This window comes from Leiobunum rupestre, chromosome 11 (genome assembly GCF_980474605.1).
Source record: "Leiobunum rupestre chromosome 11, qqLeiRupe1.1.hap1, whole genome shotgun sequence".
Taxonomy (NCBI): Eukaryota; Metazoa; Arthropoda; class Arachnida; order Opiliones; family Sclerosomatidae; genus Leiobunum; species Leiobunum rupestre.
In genome coordinates, this window is record NC_143394.1 from 47970021 (window position 1) to 47981665 (window position 11645).

Genomic DNA, 11645 nt, shown 5'->3' on the forward strand with positions numbered 1-11645 from the left:
TCGAACTAAATTTAGACAAAACTGTTTACATGGTATTTCATAATATAAATAAAAAACGACCATCTAAGCTTAATATAACCATATGTAACATAATTACTCATAAGTGTGCCAGAAAGAAATTTTTCTCAATGAGACCTTGTTGCAAGGATATGACGTAATTGACGTCACTTCCCAGTCGATAACGCTTTTATCGTCATCAAAGCTAGTTCTGGTGGGGAGGGAAGGAAATTAAAACCAGTTTTACGCGACGTTAGTCCGTATTTTTTTTGGTGGCTGTGAAACAAGGTCTCATTTAATTTTTTAATACAGAGATGTTAAACAGAGGCACACTTATGAGTAATTATGTTACATATGATATAACTATAGGTAACACAAATTTAAAAGAGGTCTATAAATATAAATATCTCGGACTTTGGTTCTATACATCATTAAAATGGAATCACCACACAGATCACGTTGCAAAGAAAATTGCCTTTAATATTTCAAAAAGCAGTAAATGTAATCAGTTTTTTACTACCAGCCTTAAATTACAACTATATTTTAGTCTTGTATATTCCGTTATTACGTTTTGTATCTTTATATGGGAAAATACATCTGAAGCTAATCTAAATATGATATTTTTATTACAAAAACGTGTTTTACGCGGCATTGATAACAAATTGTATAAAGATACTACGGGTCCGATTTTTCAAATATATATACCCTACTAAATATCTCCGGAACTGTTCTCTACTTTTCATTGATTATTATCTATAAGTCAATTGTAAAAAAATTCTATAATCCCTTTACCCTTACGAGGAGACTACCTGAGGTGATAATCACCGATTTGGTTGAAACTTGGTGGGTATGTAGACCTTATGGTAACATGAAATTTAACCAAGGAAAAAGTTGCAATGGGCATTTTTTTTGCCATGGCAACCGAAAATGTTTTTGACAACACACTATGTATTTCCCATTGAAAATAACATGGGAATATGAGCCCTTCTAAAAAAATTGATCAAAATTGACCAATGAAATGAATTTTATGATATTTTGGTCAGTTTGATCAAAATATGTTGATCAGAATCGATAAAAATGGAGAAAAGCGAAATATGAAGATAAAAAAGTTGTATTTGCCAACTAATCGCCGAATCGATGATAATAAATAAATTTTATCGAAATTAATAAAATGGAATTAAGTTGTTTGAATTTGATCAAAATTAACAATATTAATTAGAATTATTATCATTATTTTTTACGGGGGGACCCTTAGAAGTGCTCAGATTCCCAAGTTATTTTCAATGGGAAAATATACATACTGCATTGTCAAAAGCATTTTCGGCCGATTTGGTGTTTGGACGAATCTATCTAAATCAATTTTACGGTTATATCATCTTAATGCTACTAGCATCTGCAATCTCAAAATAACTTCTAAATAAAGACCGAATTTGGACCAAAATAAAGGCAGTGAGATTATAAATTTTTCCCTGGTTGCTATTTTTCCTCAATTTTATTTCTGTGGGGGCTCTGCCCTCATTTGGTTATCCCTGTGGGGGCTCGAGCCCCAGAGCCCCCACGGGATCGCCGTCACTGCCTAGTTGCTTGAAATTTCCCAAATTTATCTAATTTAAACTAATTTAACCTGAATAAAACCCGAAGTTAACTTTTCCCTAATTTCATCCAATGTATCAAAAATATTTCAATATACCGCATTAAGCTGTATTTTTTATTTATTAACATTTATCAGAATAAATTAAAATACATTTTTAACACAAGAAGTATTTGTCGTGTGTTAAAAACACACCATGGACATAAACTTTAATTTATATATGATTTATGAGATATTACCAAAATGTTAATGAAATTACTCATATATTTACCCAATTTTACTGACGTGTATCCAATTTTTCTGAAACTATCCAAATTTACGAAATATTTTTAAAATTCAAGTTTAGATTTTTTCCAAAAAACAATTTTTTGAATATATTTTAAAATCGGTAAAGTTCCTATGCTATTTCAAATGTGAAATTTATTATTCTTGTTGTCAAAATGATTTTTGGTTGGCATGGCAAAACGAAAGCCCATTGTAACTTTTACTCTTTAGCGAGTTTTAATTTACAAGGTCTACTAACCAAGCGAGTCTTTAATCAAATTGGAGATAAACTCCTCCTTGTGAGTAATATGTTTGCTATTAAGTCTTCCCGCCCCTCAAAATACCATCCAAAGAAGTGCCCCCCCCCCCCTTGTTACGCAACTTAGTAAGTGAACTCTGCCTTTACTATTTTTGATTATTACCGTAAATAAATTTGAAAAAATTTCCAAAGGCCAAGAATAACTCAATATCACTCTATGAAAAAGGATTAATCCAACCATTGAAAATCATTTCATTTCATAAATAATAAGAAATATAGATTATATTTTAGTAATTGAAATTTTTTTAGTACATTCTTAACAAAACCTTTGACGCTTTAATAAAAGGATAAAGAAATAATAAGCATTTCTGCGAAATGCGTTTCTAAGTAATTGTTGAGCCTTCGTGTATAGGAGCTTATTTCTACCTTGTGGCGTAAGTTCCAAGCTTACGTCATTGAATTTCCATGACAACACCCGTACAAGGAAAAAGCCTCAAAATGTCTGTTATGAAAGTTATCCCGTCAAACACGCAACGGTTCATAGGCTCATAGCGAGTGCGTTAGCATTCGACGTTCAGTAAGCAGAATGAACAGTTCAACAGCTATATTCTTCATTGGAGTGACGCTATTTTTTATCTTGCGAAGCCAGGAAGGTTAGTAAAGTTTTTATAACTTCTGTTAGCAATTACTCACGGTGCCAGAACCCTTATCACTTATAAACCTAATGTCTGAATTTGGTTTCGTTTTTTATATAAAGTGTCATCAGTCGCATTACCTCAGCGATGTCCGCTAGTGAAATGCATAACCCCTTTGAACTGCCCCCCAAATCAACCTCAAGTGTGCTATACCAAAACTAACAGAGGCTGCAGAAGGGGACAGAGCTGTTGTAAACTCTGTTGCAACAATAAATGTTTTCCAAAATAATAATTTACCTAAATGTAATTAAATCAAAGAGCATCCTTTATGGTGTTACAATGTGGACCCTTAATTAAATGTTTTTCATTGAATGGATTTGTGTTCATTGGGTACATCAGCCAAAGCCGCTAGTCGTCCACTATCTTGCCCAATAGTGGACTGCATTTGACAACCTAAGCTATTAGATTATTAAATATTTAGCACATTTGTTAAAATTAGTTTTTTTATTTAATGATAAATAGGGCCTGGTTTATGACACTTTGGCCAGATCTCCTCTTCATAATTTATTTCATCTTTCGGAAATTGCCTTCCGCTTTTCCGTAAAACGTTCATAGTAAAGGCTCGTCCAATGAAATTTGTACACAACACTGCGTTAGCGTGTTTAAAGGCTAGCTGCGTTGTTCTAGTGTTTGTTGCTCCTAGCTTGCAGCCAGGGGCGCAGCATTTTGATCATTTGCTACATCCAGCGTTGGTAGTGAGGTTACAGGTGGGATTCATTGTAAGGGAAAGGTTTCGTTGTGAAATGGGCAAAAACACTCGTTAACTGGACACATTTCGCAGGTTTTCTCAGCTGCAACGGTATTGTAATTACATTAGATTAAGATCACACCAGTGGCTGAGCTTGGGTTAGTAGCGCCCCCACGCCGCGTAAGATTTTGCGCCCCTTTGTATATATTTATATATCTATATATTTATATATATATATATATATATATATATATATATATATATATATATATATATATATATATATATATATATATATATATATATATATATATATATATATATATATATATATATATATATAAGAGATAAGGGTAGCGACATACCGATAGGATTATACCGATGGGATTATACCGACGGGACTTTACACCGCTACCTTCCCACCCTTCCCCAAATTTATACCGATGATTTTTGTGTGGATGACATTTTTCCTGCCTTTTTTTTTACCTACTTACTCTCCACAATGCCCCTCTAACACTTTTTTCGGTTTAGAGTAGGGTGTGTCAATCATCGCGGCGGGATACTTTTGAAAATAAAGAGAAGATGAATCCACGGTGTAAGGAAGGGTTAAGCTTCGCCGTTAAATTAGCCATATCTATCAATAAAATCTAAGATTATTTATCAAATGTAAGGAAGGGTTAAGCTTCGTCTTTTATCCACCGTTAAATTAGCCATATCTACCAATAAAATCTAAGATTATTTATCAAATATAAGGAAGGGTTAAGCTTCGTCTTTTATCCACCGTTAAATTAGCCATATCTATCAAATTTTGTTTAAATCATTCAAATTAATAGTATGATATTAAAGAACCGTTTAATATCAATCCAAATATTTATTTCGTTTTAACAATACAGGCTCGAGTACTTTTCCTACATTATAAATAATCCGTTGAAAATGCGCTTTGTTTATAATATCATAATTTCTTCGATCTTCTGGCTGTATGTATAACGTGACGTCGATTGTATCAAAGCGTACTTTTTTCGATTTCTGAAAGAACATGTTTTACGAATAATTCCATGAGATCGTCAAGCGTGCTTTTTTTAACTTTAAATGTTAACGTTTCATCGATATATTTTTCGTTGGGTGGTATATCTCTATTGTTTTGATCCACTCCGCCGCGACGATACTGCTTACAAGAGCAGCGATGTTTATGTTTAGAGTCCATGATACCAAATGATTATAAAAAGGGTAGGCGCTTCTTATATAAAGAAAAGAACACGTGATTTCAATGAAAAAAAATTTATTTAGGGAGGATAAAATATACAAGGGGGGCGATTTAAAATGGAAAACACAATTGAATGTTGATGGCGTCGTCGTGTTGATAGACCCAATCGGCGAACAGGAGACCCCTGTCGAAAGCGCAAGGCCTAGTCACTTTGTGATTGTAGAGACATTTTACGGGGGGTGTTTTATCAATGTTAATGGCCTTGGGGCAGGCGAAGTCATCCAAATCGTGGACGGTACAGTCCAGGAAATCTGCCAAGTATTGGCGTTTCACATCACCTTTCGTGAATATACGAGTAGCCGTGGCCGTAGCCGGTATTAAGCATGAAGGTAGTTTTCGATACGCTGTTTGTCCAGTTGACCAGTCGAGACCGTGTTTATTGCGTACGACCCACCCGTTTTGTCGTTGAGTGTTGAACGGTAAATGGTCCTTGGGATACGGGGGTTCGAAAGTCCAAGTAAGACAGGCGGGTGTTTTATCGGCGGTGATTATAGCCAATTCCTTTATGACAATGTCGGGACCTTCTCCGGTATCTCTAAGTTTATTTTTTCCAATTAAATAATCAAACTCGACGACGACCGAGCTACGTTGACAAGGTGTTTTATTCCGGGTGATACAATTCAAGTCTCGTAAGAGTGCTTCCATGGTGAGATACTGCGACTAGATTTCAGAGCGCGGACCTTTTTATACCGTCGAATCTTTTTTTAATGATGACGTCATTGATCTCGTGACGTTTGGTAAAACCCTTAAAGAAGCTACCGGTACTTCTCTTTTTCGTGCGATGTTTTATGTAGCTTACGCAATATTCTCCGCAAACACCGCTAGTTAACGACTGCAAACGCCTCCTATTGTGCGCTCTCTTAGTCGAATTATTTTTTATGAATGTCTTAATAGAGGGAAGTAAAGGGCCCAAAGCTAAAGAGTCAAAATAAAAGCAACGACACCTGGCGTCGAAATAAATCGCTACCCAATGACTGCCTTGTTGATCGTGACTGTCTAAATTCAAAATTAGGGAAGTAGGATAATTAACTATTCGGGGGGGTAGTAAATCGGAGGGAAAGACCCCGATAAAGTTTTTGGTACGAGCCATTACGATCGATATGTCTCCGCCTTTCATGGATTATCGACAATTACGTTACGCGCTTTATCAATTCTAAACGAACTCTGAAATTCCATATAAACGAGACAACTTAACGCGTGGGGCACTGATTGAGCGAACCCTAACTCGAGCCTCAATTGTCCCTGTCTTGTCGGGTTGAAGTGGAATACTGAACTGGCGCTTAAATCTTGGGACAGGTCGAAAACGTATAAACAGAACCCAAAAGGATACTCTGCTAGCGAAATCTGATTGCCCTGATCTTTATAATGCAAGCCACTTCCGGTGAATAAAGTGTGATAAGCTTCGACGTAAAGATTAGAGTCGTAATTGGGCCGCAAGGGCTTAGAATCGACCCCCTCGGAATCCGAATAAAGAGCTAAACTATTCACGTCAAAATGATCGAAACAAAATGGCGTTTTGGCTAGATTACCATTGTAGGCGTCGTGATCGAGTAAACCCACTATAACGCGATTGGGCATTGTCCCCAAATGTAAATTATTTATCGTGGTGCTTAACACGCTCGAGTTTATAGTGAATATTTTCGTTTCGGTCCTGGTGTAAGCGTACTTGGCCGCTGATTGGGCAAGAGCGGCTTCGTGAGCGAGAAGTATTTTAGGAGCCACGCGAACTTTGCGAACCAAAAGCGTAGCGTCCGAAATCACTATTCGATAATCAGCGCCAGCCTTGACTTTACCCATCAACGCGAAATTGGCTTTACTGCGTGAGAGTTTTACGCGAAGATCGACGCCATTGAGAATAAATTTTTCTACGTTGAATATGTCCAGGAAAAGAGGGCCAATCAGTTCCACTTCTTTAGACTTGCTGGTTAACGCTTTTCTAGTCTTATAGCCCTCGTTGGTGACCAAATTATTCATAGCCCCTGCAGTGTCTTTATGCCACATGGCCGCTGTCAAATGGGACAATTTAGCGTCACTGCCATAGTTTAGGAGAGTCTCGACGTAAGAACGGTACGCGTAAGTGGATGCCGACGGAGAGAGAAGGGTACCGTTTAGATGCACTTCGGCTTGACTGAACAACGTGTTGAGAAAGTTATTGCACGGAGCGACCTCATCGTCATCCGCTAAGTCGGTTCCCGCGGCGTCGGCGACGATTTTAAATTTCAGGTACATATACGTTAAAGGTAAATCGAGATATTCGTCTCCGCCACTTAAGACGTTGAACTCGATAGCTTCGCCGCGTAACGAAGATACGGGCTGGTACGTCATCCATTTTCCACCTTCGATAGACGTCTGAATCGGTGTAGATTCGAACAAATCTAATTCGCTCTTAAGCGCTTGACAGTGGGCCATGCCTGGTTTCGTTTGCGAGAGTTGAAAATGTCGAGAACCTTACGGGTGGCGTTCCGAACTCCTAATGATTTCTTGGTCTTCGCGGGGACCCTTTTTTTAGTTCGTTTAGGAAGGGCGCGACGTCTACGTTTGCCAGATCCGTATTGCTGTTTTAAATTATCGTAAGTTTCGTTGACCCTCCGCTTGGCGGCCGACTTGACATTCTCTCCTTTTTGAACGTCACTAAGAATTTGACTGCCAGTCGAAAGAGCCTGGCTACCCAAAAATTTTACGCCTTTCATTAGGAAAGGTTTTGCCGCTCGAAACAATCCCGAGAAGAAACTACCGATTCCGTGACCAATTTGTCCGTGTCCCCGCTGGTAATTAGCGCCAACGTACACTTTCGATAAACCTTGACCGGCTTGATTTACGTAATAATCTCGATAAACGCAGGAGCGATGTTTCAGGACGTCCGGCTTCGTCATTGTCGGGGTCTTAAATGAACTTTCACCGTTAAGTTACCGAACTGAAAAGGGATCGGTTTCCCTAAGGCGTCTCTCAGGTCTATTTGAATAGTGTCGAAATAACGTTTGTTGACGGGCACGTAATGAGGAGCGATGTACGTCTTTTCAACGTGAGAACCGTGTCTTTTATCGTCGACGGCGATAATTCTTAAAAGTTGAACTAAAGAGTGACCAACTACGACTTCCTCGACAATGTCCGTGTAAACGAATATTTGAGATGGAACGTTATAGTCTAGGCGAGCCGGTCTCAAACTTTTACCAATGATTTTCCCGTTAGGCCCGTAGCCCAGAATATTACTCAAACCTTCGCTCATAGTTAGTATCATTTCTTTACGGATACTGTCGTTGAGGGCGACGTGTCCGCTTAAGCTATCGTGAACGAAACAAGAATCCGCCACTTTACACAGAGCATTTTCGTTTATTTCCTTAATTAAATGTTCGATAGATAAATAATGTCCGGCGGGTACTTCTTTCACCCGAGCCACCGGTCTCCCTTCAGTGCCAAAATCGTGTCCCGCCGTGTCTTCAACGTAACACTGTAAATAATTGTCATTCTCGAGTACGTTGTAAAAAGCGGACGGATATATAATTGAAACGAGTCCAATTTCGTATTCGGTTTCCAGTTGAATGGGTTGCGGTAATTGCGTCACGAAACAAGCTAACGTATTATTGGGGAACGTATCCAAGCTACTGTTAGACGGTAACGTGAGGTAAAATTGAGACGACATCTTTCTCAGGCACCCACGAATCGAATGAGCTGGGGTATCCTCGCCACGAAACTAGACATTCGGTTTTTCCCCGTGACTTGCGCTTTTTCAAAACTTTATCCATATGGAATATCTCGGGTTTATCGACACGTTGCAACTCTGAATAGTAAAACTGACCAATAACCGGCTCGTCTGATAAATCCACGAGTTTGAATAATAAAGGTTTCTTGGTGCTCTTGAAGATGACCTTGAAAATCTCGGTACTCCAGTTAACATCGTATCCTTTAGCGAAAGCCTCAGCGGTTTTACTTAACCTTACGTAATCGTTTACGTTAATTCGACATTTCGTAGCTTTAGTCGACTTCTTTTCGCGCTTGTAAATGTTCTTATAGACTTGAAGTACGTTACGGTCATTGACGTCGACGGGTGCCATCTTTATGCTACTGTGTTTGGAATGATTGTAGGCGTGGACGAAATTGGGCAACTCTTCGACGTATCGATAAGTGTTGTTACGCGTAAACCATTTCCACATTCGACCCTTAAGCGTTTTATTGTATCGCTCCACCAGAGCTCCTTTGACGTCATCGTTTTCCGACGTGAAATATTTGACGCCCAGCCCACGTAGGTATGTCTTCACTGGAAGGTTTAAAAACTCTCGTCCTTTGTCGAATTGGACCCTGATAGGTTGGCCCTCTTGGAATATAATCTTTAAGGCTCGAACGACTTCCGCCCCGGTTTTCCGTTTCAGAGGTACGGCGAACCCGACTCTCGAAAAAGCGTCGATCCCCGTTAAAATGAACGTATATTGATCGTTATATCGGGCCAATGATCTCATATCGCACAAGTCTAATTGGTACAAGTCGTAACGGTTATGCACGTACACACGGCGTCTCTTGAATTTTCTGATGACCGGTTTATGAAGAGTGAAAGCGTCGTGACCTTGTAAAAACGTTTCCACGTCTTCTAGAGATACGCCACGCTCTTTCACGGCTTCGTGCAATTTCGTAGCGCCTCCGAAAGAAGCGGGATGCCTGCTGTCGAAATATATTTTGGATAAGAGCTTTTCCGTTTTCTTTAATAAGGCTCCCATTTCGTCTTGATAAACGACGCCTTGTTGTTCTCCTTACCACTTCTCAATCGTTTCCTCAGCGGCGTGCTTGTCCTTTTGATTTTTTTCTTTTTACCGATTGCCGACACGGACCCAATAACCTTTGGCGTGACGATACTTTGAAACCTTTCCCAGCCTACAGGCCGTTTTCCAACGGGTTTCAACGAATGGTATATTAAATCTACAATATCGGCATTGGGTTCTAGGACGCCGTCGATTAAAACACCAGCTTTCTCGTTCCACCGTACGCGTTCGGAGCCCGAAGCCAACTGTTGAAATAATTCTCTAGCCTGTCCTCTATACCCAGCGGGTAAAAGATTTATCCACGCTTCGTATTGCACAACTTCCGGTGCCGTTTTCTTTACCAAACCCCGCTGACTTTTAACTAGTTCGTCGTACAATTTCCATTTCGTGCGGTCATCGGTGGTATTATCTTTTAGTATAGCTTCCTTTTCAGCGTCCATTTCATTCCATACATTGTCTTTGCGATTAAGGACCGAAGTGGCGGACGGTGCCATTGTAGGTGGCGGTGATGGTGGTGGTGGTGGTGCTTTTATCGATGTACCGGCCGGTACGAGAACCATTTTCTTAGCGTAGCGTAGCATATTATCGACCAGTTAACGCTCCCAGTATAGACGTAATGACGGGTATTAATATAGAAAAAAATCCGTCCCCCTTCTGGTTTAAAAGAATTTGTTTTTTTCGCTTCCAAGTTAAAGTCTTGCAAGCGATTTTTCTTAGCGTATGTTTATGTTTTTTCAAAGCGATGTTTTGGGTTTTAGTAAGAGGAATATTACCGCGAAGCGTGTTATGAACGCAGGCGGACAGCGCGTCTAATAGTCCTTTATCGGCGCCGCTTAATAGAGCTCGGCGATTACAGCCTTTCAATTTACACAAAGCGACGAGCGCGGTTTTATGCGACCTGACGGTCCGGGACATCATAGAGCGAATGACGTAAGGGAGGTGGCGGGTTGGATTGTTATTATTTTGGAACGTAGACTATCAGCTGTTGATCGGGGAAAACGCATGACCTGACTCTGTATTCGTCGGGGCAGTCTTTTTGCAAATCCAATACGACGTGGGAATTCGGTAACTTGGTGGCGTCACTTACGCTCTCGATGAGAAATTTAGGATTTTCGGGCATAATCTGTCTAGCCAAATAATGTACTTGCGCTTTGTCACGAACATTTTTAAATAATATCAAATAATGGCAGTTCAGCGATATGTCCCGGGAATCCTTATTTTGATGGAAAATGTTTTGCGTAATATATAGGACAGATAAATTCCTATGATGCGACCCGCGGGTGAATAACTGGCCTATCTCACCCTTGGATGTCCCCTGCAAATCGTCGAGTACGATAAGCGTCTTTTTCGAGCCATCAAACGTACTAATATCGGGAAGTCCTTCGCGAAAAATAACGACATCTTTTAATTTATCGTAATTCGGTTGGTACTCGCTATAGTGCCAATAAACTTCTTCGATACTAGGTTGGAACATTTCGTCTTTATGTTTAATTAATTGTTCGGCGAAATACGTTTTCCCGCTCTGACTCGGTCCGCACAACATCATGTTGCAGCTATGATAAAATGGAATCATACCGTCTCGCGTCTAAAACTATAATGAAATAAGTATAAATCATAACGACGTTTTTATAGTTTTTGGTTTATTTATTTATTTTTTTATTTCAAGCAACAAGAAAGTATACATATAATATATATTATAGGAGACATACTCTCGCGGGTCGCCAGTCGCGTCGCGGAGGGGTCGCGGGTCGCCAGTCGCGTCGCGGAGGGGGTCGCGGGTCGCCACTGCGCGTGCGCGGCGTGTGTGTGTGTGCGCGCCACCTCTATGCTTGAGGAATTAGGTTTTCGGCGGAAAGCATACGTTTATACCCGTACGGAACGGTTTCGTAATCGGTTAATACTCGGACTTTATCGACGAGTACGCGGTAAGTTTTAAATAAGTCAACGCTGACTAACGTATGGTCGGGCAGACGACGAATTTGACGGGGCAGATCGACTTTAAACGGATCGACGGGTTTATCGATACCCACTCCTAATAGGGCTTTCAAACTGTCTCCATTTATGATATCCCTGTTGGTACAATTGATTCTGAAGCCTTTGCATTTGGTAACGTTAAACGTTTTACCGGTGGCGGGC

The 11645-nt window shown here is 39.8% G+C and overlaps 1 protein-coding gene and 1 long non-coding RNA gene across 2 annotated transcripts; one reads left to right on the top strand and one right to left on the bottom strand.

Annotated features, from left to right (window-relative positions):
* Window positions 1-2538: 2538 nt before the first annotated feature.
* Window positions 2539-3118, top strand: LOC149923099 (uncharacterized). The gene is made up of 2 exons (XR_016477350.1): window positions 2539-2764; window positions 2869-3118. It is a non-coding gene; the product is annotated as an uncharacterized LOC149923099 (long non-coding RNA).
* A 2753-nt stretch (window positions 3119-5871) lies between these two features.
* LOC149923100 (uncharacterized protein F54H12.2-like) lies at window positions 5872-7631 on the bottom strand. Its single transcript, XM_090162345.1, has 2 exons — window positions 7211-7631; window positions 5872-7169 (listed from the first exon to the last, which is right to left on the bottom strand). The coding sequence occupies exons 1-2, from the start codon at window positions 7629-7631 to the stop codon at window positions 5872-5874; spliced, it is 1719 nt and encodes a 572-aa protein (XP_090018471.1).
* Window positions 7632-11645: the final 4014 nt, after the last annotated feature.

Bases quoted from the DNA above. Each gene is read 5' to 3' on its own strand.
- LOC149923100 (XM_090162345.1), bottom strand. From the start codon at position 7,631: ATGACGAAGCCGGACGTCCTGAAACATCGCTCCTGCGTTTATCGAGAT. The intron at 7,170-7,210 runs GTAAGGTTCTCG...AAACGAAACCAG, and splicing joins AGGAGTTCGGAACGCCACCC to GCATGGCCCACTGTCAAGCG.